Source organism: Oenanthe melanoleuca, chromosome 10 (genome assembly GCF_029582105.1).
Source record: "Oenanthe melanoleuca isolate GR-GAL-2019-014 chromosome 10, OMel1.0, whole genome shotgun sequence".
In the NCBI taxonomy this organism is placed as follows: Eukaryota; Metazoa; Chordata; class Aves; order Passeriformes; family Muscicapidae; genus Oenanthe; species Oenanthe melanoleuca.
This window is the reverse complement of record NC_079344.1, coordinates 19,092,107-19,107,455: the sequence shown is the minus strand read 5'-3', so window position 1 is coordinate 19,107,455 and position 15,349 is coordinate 19,092,107. Positions and strand designations below refer to the sequence as shown.

At 39.8% G+C, this 15,349-nt stretch overlaps 1 protein-coding gene across 1 annotated transcript in view; it reads right to left on the bottom strand.

Annotated features, from left to right (window-relative positions):
* Positions 1-15,349, bottom strand: part of ACSBG1 (acyl-CoA synthetase bubblegum family member 1) — a 42,109-nt gene that overhangs the window by 21,899 nt on the left and 4,861 nt on the right. The window contains exon 5 of the mRNA XM_056499636.1: positions 4,549-4,631. Coding sequence (XP_056355611.1) covers positions 4,549-4,631 — 83 coding nt within the window. The remainder of the gene's footprint in view (positions 1-4,548; positions 4,632-15,349) is intronic.

Sequence of the window (15,349 nt, the reverse complement as noted above, 5' to 3'; positions counted from 1 at the left end):
ATGTAAATGAATTCAGGTGTTTATGGAAGAACAGCTCTGAGAGTCATATAAAATGCAAAAGACCCAAGGTCACCTTTCAGACAGATAAACAGACAGGGTGATTGTGGAATGGCCCTGCTGCATGATCTGAGCAACTCCAAGTGATATTCCATAAATGTGCCCTGTGAAGCAAGAACTAAACCAGTAATTTAACTTCTGCTTGAAAATTAATCAGATTTAACTCACAAAACAGGGTCTTGATTATATGCCAGATGGTGCAAAACATCACTCTGCCCTAATGACGAGAGAAGGAATTCAGCTCTGTACTGGAGGCATTCTTGTCAGTCATCATCCAGGATTCCACAGCTATGATGCCATCACATTCTGCTGACAACAGAAATACACCATTCCTCCTCTCACACACTATTTCTTACTTTACTTCAAGATGTCTGTGACCCTGGTAGACTAACTTCATTTTAGTAAAAGCTGGAGTGGAGAACACACAATTTAGAGTTTGAGAGCTTTGTATCTGTGTCAAACTTCTCCTTAATAATCAGATTAAACAAAGGTACAGAACTTTGGAATTTCAAGTAAACCTGAAAGTCTCAGCCAACCTAAACACATAGTGATTCTTCTAATAAAACACACAAACCAGCTCCTGTGATTTGCCTTGCCATGGCTGCGGGAGGAAAAGGGTTTTCTGCTATGTTACCAGTTTTCCACAATAAACAAATTATTTTACCTTCTCTAACAGAAAAGACAATGAATAGAGGAAATATTTTTAAATTAGCAGAAATAGACAAAAATATTTAAAGTAATGGAAACTTCTAATTTTTCCACTGGAGGAAAAGGGAACAATTATTAATTACAATAAAATATACTGCTCTTCTCATCAGTAAACCCCTGCAGTGTGGATCAGAGAAATAAGATATCCTCCAAAGAATGCCTCCATGAGCTGACGGGGAGGGAGTGGTGCACCAGAACAAGTACAAAATAAGCTTCATGACAGTACTGACGCTTCTAAAACTGATTACCATGCACCAAAATTAAAGCTTGTGTAGGGTATAATCAGGAGCAAACAACACCACAGAAACATTGCCCAGGCATGCAGCAATGGAAAGTCAAAACTCAGAATTGAAATTGGTGAGTAATGTAAAAAGTGCCAAGAAGGGCTTTTACAGGTACAGTGGAAACCAAAGGGAGAAGCAGTGATATTGTGGGCAGCTCACTAACACAGGACATGCAAAGGGCTGATGCTCTCAGTGTCCTCTTCACCTCAGTATTTACTGCAAGGTCAGGCTTCCTGAGCTTCCATACCTAGTGAGAGGTGAGATGTTTCACCTACAGCAGCAGAACATCAAAGTAGGGACCACTCACACAAACTGGACACAACAAAAGAGTTGATGGGGCCAGATGGGATCCTTCAGAGTGGACACTGAGAAACTAGGCCAAAGCCATGGCAAGGCTGCTCTCTGCCATCTTTGAGAAAGCACAGCAATGTGGGAAGGTCCCAGCACAAGAAAAAAGGCAAATGCCACACCTGTCTTCAAAAAGCAGAAGAAAGGGGATTCGGAAAACTGAGGGCCAGTCAGCCTCATCTTAGTCCATGGAAATGCTCTAGAACAAACTCTCCTAGAAATCATTTTGAGCTATAAAATTGTGACTGACACCAGCCAGAACGGCCACCTTTGACTTGGCCCTTGACATCTTGCCTTCCAAGATGAGTTGACTGGCTCTGACATGTGGAGAGCAGTGGCACTCTGCTTACTCTACCTTTAACAAGGTCTTTGACAACTTCTACATAGCCCGGCATCCTTGGAAGGTTTTAACTAGCTGCAATTGGAGGAATAGGTTGATACAAATTTTGGCTAGATAAGTAGTTTTTAAGAACAGTGGTCAGCAATTCTAAATCTTGTTAGCAGTCAATTCCAAGTGACATTCTTCAGGGGATTCTTGTGAGAATGAACTGTTCAATGATGGCACTGGTGTCCTGGCCAATAGTGCACCCTCAGCAGCTTCAGTGGTGACAGAAATTTGAGTAGTGACCGACAGGACAAAAGGCAGGGCAGCCACCCGGATGGACCCCAGCACACTGGAAGAACAGGCTGACACAACCTGAAAGCTCAGCAGGGTGAAGCCAAGCCTTGCACTCTGGGGAGGACATGGCACAGCATGGGCTGGATGTCAGCTGGCTCACAGGAGAACCCCTTGGTTCCGGTGGACAGGATGGCTGCCAGTCAGTTTTGTGCCCAACGGAGATGAAGGCTAACTACAGCCCTGGCTACACTGGCAAGATCGCAGCCAGCATACCAAGGAAAGGGATTCTTTTCCTTGAGGCTGCCCCTCAGACAGTGTGCAAGAGAGATATCTTGACAAGCAAACTGGCACAAGCCCAAAAGAGAGACACCCAGGCAGTCAGGGGCCTGGAGCACACCATGTACAGCAATCCCTGCAGGAACTGTTTCTTTAGTTTGGAGAAGATAAAAAATGAATCTACCTGCAGTTTGTTAAAGACTGAAGCAGGTACTAGAAGGAAAATGGATTCTTCTTAGAGGCACACAGCAGAAGGACAAGAGGCAATAGACATGAGCTTCAGCAAGGAAAATTCTTGCTGGATCAAGAACTTCACAATGTAGATGACTCAGCCTAAGAAGAGGGACTGAGAAGCTGCACAATTTCCACCCCTGGAGGTTTTCAAAGCTCAGCTGAACAAAGACACAAGGCTTCCTATGAACAGAAAGATGTCCTAGTTGCCCTCCAGTGCTCTTTTCCAACATAAATTATGTTGATTCCATCAGCATAAAACCAGCATGGATGAGTTCTCTTCTTACTTCAGACAGGTTTTAAGTCAATAAAGTACCTGCTGCCAATAGTAAGGGTACTCTGGATTTACATATGCATTAGAAAACCCCAAATCTGGCCTGCTTACACAGGAATGAAGAAAGGAATGGGGAAAAATTCCAGAACAACCTGTGGTCCTCATCAGATAAATTTATTCCCGAGGTTGCAGAATGTATCAATTATAAAGCAAGGAAGTCAGTTCCAAAAAACTAGAAAATACCAGAATCTCCTCCTTTCCTCTTTACATACTAAGAAGACCCTCTGTAACCAGACACTGGACTTCCTTCTCATGAAAGATCTTTTGGGAAGAGTTTTTGAAATTCAGCCCTCACTTCATCCTCAGCATCTGCATAGCAGTGTGGTGTTTCCAAGTTAAACTCTGCTTTCCATTTAAATGGATAACAAGTAGTGCCACAGATTCCCAAAGTCAAATAGAAGACAAAGTCTCATTAATTGTAAGCACCTGATTCATCAACTAGAAACATATCTAAACACCAATAAAGGAACTGGTTAATTAAAATGGATGAGGCGTGACTTGTGTTTGCAAGAAAATTAGGATGGAACAGCTGGAATGGCTTCTAACCTTAGCTGTTCACCTCACCTTTGTAGCAGAGGCTGTGGTCACCTCTGCAGGAGCGGCTAAATGACATGTGCATTCCTGCCTGAGCCCTGCTTTACAGCCCAGCTGACTTCTCTAACTGCAGCCAGCAGCAGCCTCTGGGAGAGAAGCAGATAGGGAGCTGGTAGCATTAACCACTGTCTCAGAAAAATCCTAAGGAAAATAGGTCAGAGCCTTCATGAGCACAAAAGCAAGCACTATGCAGAGTCCCAGTGACAATGTACACAGAACGTGTGGCTCAAACAGTTCAATAAGACACCCTGTACATTTAAAAACAGGAGTTTGCTATTGCCTTTATTCATCCACATCTATTTCCTCCTCACTGAAAGCTACAGCTGGCAGTTCAGTTCTTGGAAAGAACCCTACTGTGTATCAAAGAGCTGCCTGTTGAGAAGTAGTACATATTCATACAGATATGTATTTATACACATGTATAAAGTCTGCATGCAGGGTTCCTACATGGATCAGATAGCTATGTGCTCACTGCTTCATTTTTCTCCGAGAACAAATACTCTGTTTCAATGAGCACATTTAGATACCAGTAGCAGCCTCACCAAGGTACCAGGGAGCTCTCCTAGGGCTGCAAACCTTGAAAGCATCTCAGAAAGTTCTGGTAGCAAAGCTGCTTTGAGCCACATGGCAGCACACTCAGGCAAGGCACTCAGCACTGCAGCTGCATTAAATGCCACTCGTGTACACATGCTCTGATGCAGCACAGAACTGACCAATATTCCATTCAGCTCCAGTCATCACACTGCACACCAAATCCTCCCCAGGTGACAGCTGGTGAGTAGGCTGGCATGCCAAAGGGAACCCAACAATTTGCATTATTCTCAATGGGATCAAGCTATTTTTCATTTTTATCTAGTCATCATCTCAAATACAGACAAACACTGGCAGAAACCATTAAATCCATGCAAATTTACAGACAACTCCTGAAAATTTGTCAGCTGCCCTGGCTCACTTCAATTTTATTTTAATTTTGTCTTTCATTATCTGAGCCTTGAGAAATTGTCAGTCAAGACCTGCTAGAATAGACATAAAAATTACATTTAAAAAAAAATCTGAGAAGAGCTCAAATTTCCAAGGACCATCTTTTACATGCTTACCTGTTGGCTCTATGCCTTCACCCTGGGTCTCCTCTGAATGAGGCAGCAGATCCCTGCAGACAGTCTGTGCATCTGTAAAGGTTCTAAAAGCAAATTGAACTATTAAGATGTTATCCAGGAGCACTAGTGGGATCTACTACAATGAACTTACAAATATGTAATATAGGTATTAAAAGGTAAAAAAAAACACAGCTTGCAAGCACTTTGAAACTCAAGAAGGAATTAGAAAGCTCAGAGCTATCAAATACATTTTGACCCTGTTGTAAACTCTACTACGACCTAGTTAAAAAGAAATGCCTTCACCCTAAGAATGGCATTCTTTATTTCATGCTTTTGGTTTCAACATCATGAATATACCAAAGACACTAACTTTGAAGATCTACAAAGAGGTTATGAACCATACCAGTATGAGGAACGAGTTACCAATCTTAACCCTAATGAATCTGGCACTGCTAACATCACTACACCTTGTAAATTGTCACTGTTGATATCTATTGAAGCTCTGAAGTCAGGGGGTTTTTTAGGCCAGAATGAGAAGGCAATTTGGTTAATAATAGTAATAATAATAATGATTAAGTTTCTCAAAAATTTCACCAACACAACAACTTATCATTAAAACATGGATGAAACTAACTTCTCCTAAAAGTAAACATACCAAGCTTAAAGCACAAATACAAACTCTAACCCAAAAAGTCTGTAAGGTGACATATTGCTAAGAATTTCATTAGCAAAATATCTAAACAATAAGCATTTAGAAATTACTGAATATAGCAATGCACTGCAGATTATACATGAATAGCAGCATAAATATTTTTAATTTAACTAATTTCATTTCATAGAACAAGTGGTGGGAATCAGCACCTGTTAGAGGCTAAGAAGAAGCTAGGATTTCCTTCATTCCTTCCCCATAGGTACAACAGAGAAGTCCGGAGTGAAGCTCAGGAAGTCCTTCCCTTCCACAGTGTAATAAATTAACTCAAAATGTAGAAAAAGAAAGTTGCAACAATGCCCTTCACAGCTTTCAAATAAACAACAACCTCGAAAGCAGTTTTTACTCAGTGGGGCCAGGGAGTAAACAGCAGGAACAAACACTACACCAGGCACTACTTCCCATTTCATACTAACAACCACACTTGTAAAATACTTCTGTATGTGGGACACTCCTAGAATTTATTCTTGCTAGTCACAGTGAAATTAAACTATAAAAAGGCCTTAATCCAGCTGTATCCCCTTTCCAAGAATGAAACAGCCTGTGTAATTCCTCACCCTCAGAAGTGACACCCACAGTTCTCTTCCTGCCTCGCTGCTCCACACAAGAGCAGTGCACAGGTCACAAAAGCAGCTAAGGGAAAACAAGTAGTCATCACTAACCCTGCCTGTGAGGATATTTCCTCTCTTGTTAATGGCATAATGGCATAAAACATGAAAGGGCTTGTCTGATAAGCAAAGTGAGGCTCTGAAAATAGTCACTGGCTTGGCAAAGGTGGATGCTGATGAGAAACTGAGTAATTTAAATACAGAAGGGGACTATGCTGCATTTTGAAAAGTAACTGTGTTTGATATGTGGAAGAAATGGTGACTTAATGAAATGGGATTTCAAAGACAGAATGACAGATCAGGAAAACTTATTTGGGAATAAAACCAAAACAAAGCATCTGAAATAACTTAAAAACATATGTTTGTCTGCCATGTCAAAGAACTTGATATAATTCTTGATTCTTATCCTATTTTAAAGAAAAACTATATTTGATGTTAAGCAATCTAGTGGAAACTTCTCCATTAAGTATCTTGAGAATAATAAAGTTTTTTACTATTTTACAAAATAAACCGAAATCTTGGTCCAATGATAACTGAACATCCCTTTTGATGAAAACAAAGAGCAGAAAAGTCTTCTGAATAAAACAAGTCTGATTAGTGATGTATCAGAAAAGCCTCATTTGAAGATACTCAAAACTTTAATAAACATCATTAATGACTTTTCACAGATTAATATCTGTGTAGTTTGCTTTGTTCTTATCTGTTACAGGATACTGGTTCAGTTTACATTATATTCTCTTTATAGAAAAACAGCCAACTAACATCTGAACTTCTGGACTTTGTCTAGTCATGCTTCAATGTCCAAAAGTTTGATGAGGATCCCTACATGTTCAGTACCTTTGTGAGTGGTAGAGTTGGTGACACTCCATGCAAAATAGTTCTGACCTGTCCCCATGAATCAGGCAGCTCGGTTGAGAATGAGGCTTTTTGACCTGAAAGTACAATTAAGATATTTTCTCTTCCAACAACAATTTCTGTGTATATTCAGAACCATCACTTCTGAAAGAATGTAGCTTTGATGACCTTACTTTCACCTTGTATTAGGAACTATTCCTTTAAAAATTAGGTAAATATCCAAGAATGGTTATGGTATCTGGAGTAGTTCAAGACTGAACTGAGCAGAATTTGGTGGGGCTGCCTGACCAAGAGCTTACTGACCATAAACTGCAGCAAGGAGAAAAGGCACTGCAGAACCATGGCGTGGTGCCAAGATGCCCCAGCAAAACCAAAATGCTTCGGAGAGCTGGATTTTAGCTCTTAAATTTTTTATTAAGACTGAGGTTCTGCATAAATTATTCAGTGTTATAAGTGCAGGGCCAGCATCTCCCAAAATCCAACTATCAGTTTAATGGTGGACTTTCTACATCTGATCTGCAAGTTTACAGTTCCAAAGGTAATATGCAAAAACCTCTAAAAATCACACACAGTGAGAATTTAACAGTAGAGGTAACCCGAACAAGTTAATTAGGACAAACTGAGATCATCTTCCAAAACGCTGATCAGCTAGAACTAACCAAACCATATTTCTGTACAACTCCATTAGCATGGGTGAATTTCTGAATGACAGTATTTCCTGCTGTAATTTGGGCTTCAATTTCAAGGTACCACCCTAGCAAACATGACCTCATCTGCTGCCTGAATTCAACACGCTGCCCTCACCTGAGACGAAAGCTCAGCTTAGGCTGGCTGGCTTATCCAGAGGTCTGGGGCAAAGCCCAACACTGCCCAAGCCACCCACAGCTCCCAGCACTGCTCTGGGCCCCTTGGATGCTATTCCACACTGAAGCAATTCTCACACACCAGGCCAAACTGAAAAGCAAGAAAAAGCAAGAACGTTCTCTACACCGGATTAAGAAAGGGAGAGCTTCCTTTCCCTCTGTGTTTCCATGACTGTGAGCTTGCGTGAGATTATCTTTGCAAGCCAGTGGAAGCAATGTGTGTGTGAGGTGAAATACTGACGTACCTGAGAGCCCTTCCTGCTGGGCGTGACTCACCAGAGGACAAGCAGCAATCTGGATCTGCTGGCAGAGCAATTACTGGTTTTATCTAAGTGTATTTGATAGCACCACTGAATACAGTATCACTTCTTATGGTAACTGCAGAAATCAAATGCCACCAAAAGCTCAATCTCCCCACTTTTATCATTACAAAATGACAGTGCTCTTTTGCTAATTGCACACTAGAAAAACTGTTTGTTCTCTTACCGTAATGATGCTTAGTGATTAATGGCACTACTTACTGTGATACTAATTTTCATAATTTTTTGTTGTTGTTGTTTTAAGGGACTTTGGAATTAGCTTTTTTCCTTCCACAGGCTCTGTTTCCTGCTCTGGGAATTAGATTTCTGCTTACACCTCATGTTCTAGGCCAAATACAGTCAGATATTTACTGTCCTCTAAATTGTTTCCTCATAGTAAAATATAGTGAAGATACAAACAATAAAACTAAACAGAATCTATGAAGTCAGTCTTTAATACGATAAAAAACCATTTTCTTCTTTTCTTTGGGAAAAACATTTTATAGAAATTCTCCCTTGAATAAGCCTTACAGGCTACACTGAGTGTCCTGTGTAATTAGGTTGTAGCTTTTCTCTCAAATTTAAAAACTATGACAATTATGTTCTAGGATACATTTTGGCCTTATTTCTGCAAAGTGATTTCTACCGTCACAAACTGCACCAAGAGAACAAGAACACTGTTATGCAATTTATTGTTAAATTGCAATAAATTTGAAATTTAAGGGGAACTTATCCATTAAACAGTTTATGTATGGGAGCAAATAAAAAGACATCTCTTTCTTTTGGTATTCCTGTTCCTGTTGTTCAACTCCTGTAACCTTGTCAATGTTAAGTTTTTACCAGTCAGCTCTCCACAGGGGTTATCAAAATTTCAGAAGATCAACCTTTCTATAAAGTTGCAAAAATAAGCTGTTTAACAAATAATTACATACATAAATTGTTAATATATTATTCAGGACAAGGTATTCCTTTAGGCTTCAGAATATTTACTTATAACCCCCTACACACATACAGCAAGGTCTGGAAATCTGCTCACAAAGAAGACTCAAACACACTTTTTTTTTACTATGAAACCAGTGGGTAGTTCACACCACATATCCATCCAGAGCCATATTCTGAGCTTCCAGAGCCCTGCTGTCAGATTCACAATGAAGATACCATCTCCTCCTCCCTTTCCGGGTATTCCTGTTGCAGAGGCTTCTCCATTACACAGCTTCTCCACTCCCACCCTGCTCCCGGGTACTGCTTTACCATGTGTGAGATCACTAACCAGCAAAGTATTTTTATTAATGGATCATTTTTATTCTAGTTTAATGGATGAGACATATTCACTGCTGAAGATACTGCATTCATAACCACATGATTGGGTAAGCTGAGGCGACGTCACGCCTAAGTTTAGGGGAACAGTATGTTCAAGGTGAAAAAGCTCTGGCTGTGGTTAACCATGTTACTGCAGTTCAGGTCCATTTAACTTCCAAAGCTTGTATTATAAAACTTGCACCATTTTTCTGCTTTTGTCCTTTCGAAATAAAAGATCTTGCAGACTGTCTGCACCAGAGAACACAGCCAGAAAGTAGGGACTGCTCAGTCAGTGTCTGCACAGAGCATGCAGTTTCTCTGTCCCTTACATGATTTTTTCCAAAAAGCAATCCCATCCAGCCTCCCCTGGGAGTGCTCTCCTGGCTCTGCTCCTAGCCAGGAGCTCTCAGGAAGGCTCTCTGCTGTTCTGCCCTCACTGTGAGATCTGCAGCAGCCTCAGGGGCTCTCAGGAAGGCTCTCTGCTGTTCTGCCCTCACTGGATGAATGATCCACAGCAGCCTCAGGGGCTCTCAGGAAGGCTCTCTGCTTCTCTGCCCTCACTGTGAAGATCCCAGCAGTGCAGCTCCTTCCTCTGCCCTGCTCCTCCAAGCAGATCCCTACAAGCTCACCCACCACCAGAGGCTGCATTCATGCGCAGTGGACATGTGACTTCATACTTCTTACAACACAGTCCCCACCTTTTAATTAAATTCCTTGCTCTGCTTGCCTTGCTCAAAGAAATATTTTGTAAGACACAGGTGTTTATCTTAGGGAGCAGTATGTGCAGATCCCCACTTGCACAAGTATTTTTTTCTCAAACACTTCCTTGTTGAACTGACTTTCCTAATTATTAAATATTAATTCTATTTAATACACACAAAAAATAGGCTGAAGTGGAAAATATGCATTTTTCCAAGATGGAACTTCTTCATAAATTTTGTTTTTATGTTTCACTGCTTGCTTCTTGTGAGGACAACTTAGTGAATTCCTCCTCTAAACTCCTACAGCTTGGTGGTTTGATTATTTAAGGAATCCATTATAAAGTGGATGCTAAAACATCCTTCTTCCAATCAAGTGTCCATCTTTCGCTCTTTCAGCCTTGGTGACAAGTATCCTAAATATTGATCTCTGCTTCAACACTGAGAAATTCCCCCCTTCAAGCTTTTGGTGCATGTTCTCCATGCCAATCCAGCTATGTACATTCCACCAGCCTCACTCTCCATTAGAGATGCTTTGGGGAGTGCTTTGGGTCTACATCTGCACATTCTCAAAAACTTTTCATTGGGCGTTTCCAACAGCTCATTGGGGTATTTGAATTCAAGATGGAATTATTAAATATTCATCTGACAACTCTTCTGGCAGCAAAAAGCAATGGCTTAAATTACCTATGGGTAACCTCTGAAAACTGTAATGATTCTGGCATTTTGCCTAGAGACTTCAGAAACTAAATATCTTCATCTGGATCCCATTCATAAGAAATCCTTTCCCAAATCCCTACATATCCTACAATAGCCAAATCCAGTATTTTAAAAAAGAACTCTAGGGACAGATTGTAGGAAGGAGCACAAGCCAATAAATTTAGAATCACAGATCTGACCTAGAGTTCTAGACAAAGACAATAAAGTCACACTGATTTAAATCAACATAGCACCACAGCTTTGGTCACTCAGCAGCTGCAGAGAAACCTGTGACGGGCACAGAAATAGCAAAGCAAACACTGTACCTCCAGACTCTGAGGTGCTGTCAACTGTTACCTAAGATGCTCTGAAGATGTTTTCCCATTTTTTTATGACATAAAGAAAAAAAATCCACAGTAATGACACACCACATTAGTTCTCTAAACCCTCATTTTCTGTAATGTAATATTTTTCCTCTAATGAGTAAAGAGTCAGAGGAGGTCTCCATGGCCCTTTACAGCACACTGCTGTCTATTATGACTGGTCATCTTATTTACTAATTGCTCCTCTATTCAAATGAGGGCAATACTATAATACATTCCTTATTAATTCTATTTAAATGTTCCCCTTTGCCCTTGAAGAACAGGTTAGATTTAGCTGTTAATTGGTTTCCATGCCCTCGTGAGACTTAAAAACAGGGCCACAGATCAGCCCAGATATGTTCCTACTCTTGCAAAAGGCTCAGCTGATTTGACAGCCGCTTTGATTTTCATAGCACACAAGAAACCAGTCTTTGTCAAATTACTCACACAACTTCTCTCACAAAGATCTACTTAAAAGCTAAACAAATGCTTAATAAAGAACAAAGTACTAGTGATAAAGTTAACGGCTGAGATCTATTTTACCATATAACACAGTTGGCACACACCTTCTCTTTACTTGCAAAAACAGAACTGAAGCATTTTCTTCTCATTTTAAGAATAAGCATCTTCAAAAATCAGGTCATTTATTTTGGTGAGCAGACCAGTTTTACAGCTAGCTGAGAACTTCATGGCTGAATGGGAAGAAATGAACAATGTAACGAGCCTTTTTTATTCTCCCCCAAAAAGGCTCTATTCAGCAGTTGGGAGAGTACTACAACCCTGCCCTGACCTTGGTACAGATTTGCTGGCTCTGTTCTCCCATGCACAGCAAAATCCCAGACCTGAAGCAGAAATCTTCCCGTAGCTGTGTCTGGATGGCTATTTGCAGGGAATGCAGAAAGTTAGGTCACACAGAACTCATTATTTCATCTCTGCCTTATTTTTTAGGTCACATTTCAGCCTTTTATAAGGTCTTTCTTTCCTATTTCTATTTGAAACAATTTTATTTTCTTTGTCTAGTCCTTTCTACTTGGAATCCTACTTCCAGTATACTAAAAAAGGGACAGAAGTTTGTTACCTAACTTCAAACCACACCAGGTAAACAGCAGTATTTAATGTGGCAACATGCATTGGGCATCTTCAAACACAAACAAAACACAGAAGTTTTATGCCAAAGGCTTTGAATGCATGAAAAGTATTTCAAATTCTAGGGTCTGATATTCTTTCATTAGAAATTCAGAAAAAAGCCCAAATGCTAAACATCTTTCTAATACAAGTTTTAACTTCCTGTTTGCAGTGGATGCAAAGCAATGTACTATTAAACTCTCCTTTAACTTTTTTCTTTAATAAAGAAAACATGCTTTTTGGGGGGTTTTTGCCTTGTATTTTTCTTAAGCACGTCACAAATAGAAGAATGCATGGACTAAAATAGAGGCATTATTACTAACTTAGCAAAATCCTAACTTTCATGAGTCAGAGTATACATATACCTATGCTGATCACAAGTCAAATAGTGGTTTATGATCTTTGGACAGATTAAACAAAAAAAAAAAAAGGCAATTCTACTACTAACTACATTAGGATTCCAGAAGCAAAACAATGCATTCAAAAGTTTTGAAAGATTTCTTAAACTTCTTCCTGTTGTGTAAACCGTAAGTCTTTGGGTTGCTCCTCATGATTCTTATCCAGTATTACAAAGCCCAGAAACCATTATGGCAGAAATTATCCCAACCAATCCTTTACCTGAAATGATCAAACAAATCTTCCAAGAGACATAACATGCAAGTTATTCCCTAAACAAATGTGAAGTTATATTTAGCTTAACAGTAGACTAAATATCATACACCATTTCAGTCTCTGGAAATGGATATTTGTACTTAGAAATACTGACAAACCTCTAAAAATCAGAAGCTAAAATATTTCCTGTGAGATGTCCTGTTCTAACCTTAAGTACTTGCAAAAACTCTAGAGATGGGGAGATTTCTCTTTTAGAAGATACAATTCCAGTGACAGATCAACAGATAGAAGAAACAAGGTGTTCTTTTTGTGCTGCCTAGGGCAGAAAGGAGACAGGACCCAGCAGGACTATTTTACATGTGAAAGGTAACATAAACATTCAAATACACTCTTCTAAAATTCCATTCCCCATTCCCACCTCTAGAAATGGGTTACCTGGTTAAGTTCTGTTGCCTTTGACAGGAAGAAGATGGTCTATCGCAAGGATCAATAATTACCTGAGGATTACTCCCCCAAGTCCAGAAGAGAAGAGGTTAAATCACCTCCATGCTATAAATTAGCATTATACAGGTGTATCCTATATGCCAATAAGATACAAACAACATAGTCCCTTCTCAATGATACTGTTAGGTTTAAAGTCAAAGTAGGATTTAGCACAGGAGAATAAACCTATTTATAAACTTCATTAACAATTTTCTCTCATTCTAGCCTCAAAAGATACACCTTCATTAGGTAATAGAGACACCAGACAAAATTCTTGTGGATCTGCACAGTAGTACAAGAGAAACTTAAGCTGGGAAAAATTGGTAGATCAGTTTGTTAAATAAATGCTCAAGCTACTTTACCCATTTTCACAGCTTCCTGAAACATTCCTTGCATTTTCATCCTGTAATTGTTTCCTGAGAGCCTCTCCACTGTTAGGCATGCTGGCAAACCCTGCAAAGCTGGTCACAAGTATGCCAAAGCACTGTGCAGATCAGGCATAAATGAGCTGCTTGGAGAACCAAAGAAACCAACAGTAACTGGTTATTTGTTAGAAAAAACAACACGTAATACGAGAGGAGGAGACTACTGCTACAAAAGCTACTTCTTTCTGATTTTAACATGCTTGAAATGTCACAGTGCCTGTGAGCTGCTTACTGTTAAACTTTCCTTTTAATACACTTTTCTTTAATTATCCATGAGAAGAATTTTAATGAGTTTACAATGCTTTAAGATGCAAATCTTTTCTTTTGCCAAGATTTCCCCAAATTCCTTCACACAAGTTGAAGCAATTCTAATTTTACCAAGTCTAGTTTCAAAAAAGTACATTCAATGAAGCTATTTTCTTAAAGAAAATGCAGATTAATTACATTAGGAAATGTCTTCAAGTCAATTCTACCTATGAAACCCAGTACTGCAACAGCCAAGCACCTCCTCCAGCACAACTCCAGCAGCACTTCCTGGACCTCACCAGAGCAGACCTATGGTAGAATGTGGAAGTTTCTACACATGACTGAACAAATTACTTCCCAGGATGTAAGGGAATACAATTCAGCTATTTAGGCTACTTCTGTACTGGTAAACAAAACAAAATCCAGCGAATGGCTCAAGCCACCCACCGTGAGCACCTTCCCTGGCAGTGTATAGAGCTGTATGAGATGGCACTTCCCTGGGACAACGCAGGGCACAGGCTGCCACTGGAAATTATATTAATGACTACCCTGTCTGGAGGAGGAGGAGAGATGCAAGCCATGGCCTTCAAAGCCAGAGAACATAATCTAAAATGTTTTACTTAATGGTACAAAGACAGGCGAGTAGGAATTAACTTTATACAAAGTGTGGATTTAATTCCAGAGTGGTCTTGTACCATATCCAAACATATAATCATACACAATGCAATTTGAAATAAAGGAAAACTTTGAAGCAAGATTCTCAACATCAGGAACTTGATTTGTAAATATTTGAACACAAAATGGGGAATATTTCAACAATAAAAATGTGTCACCATATGCAGCAAACTCTGTATTTGTCAGGATTGATTTAGTTCCTTCATTTTGGGATAATTCTCCAAACACTTTGTTCTAACAATTCTCTGCACAAAGCTACAAGGTCTCTTCCTTGCAACCAACTTTCCAGTAACATAATACAGAAAACTCTGCTGCAAGAAAATTCTTATTTTTATTTTTCTTCTTTAGATCATCTAAAATGTTTTAGATGCTATATGAAGGAATCCAATTAGAGAACTGCTGGAGTTGCACCTTGGGTGTTTAGTGGCTGGACAAGAGGCTGGTCTCATGGACGGAAATGGCTGCTCACTCTCAAAGGCTTGTACTTCCAGTGAATAAACAGAATACCTCAAATACACGTGTCTTCTGTACACACTGTGTTTATGAAGAGTTTTTTTGTTTTGCTTTTCTTATAATTCTCTTAAACTTGCTGACGGTCAGCAAATTATTTTGACACGATCAAGCATTCTCCAGAGTTAAATTACTCCCCCAGTAATAAAGGCAGCTGAAGGGAAGCCAGGCTGTGAAGGAGGGGGAATTTATCAATAGGAACTGGGGGAGAAGAGTTACTTTTGGACTCTATTGTGTGACTGTAACAGAAAACTCAAGTGATTGTGATAAACCGTGTTTCCTGCAGCTGCCAGCCACAGTCTTGCCACTTGAACAATAGGCTCAAGAACATCA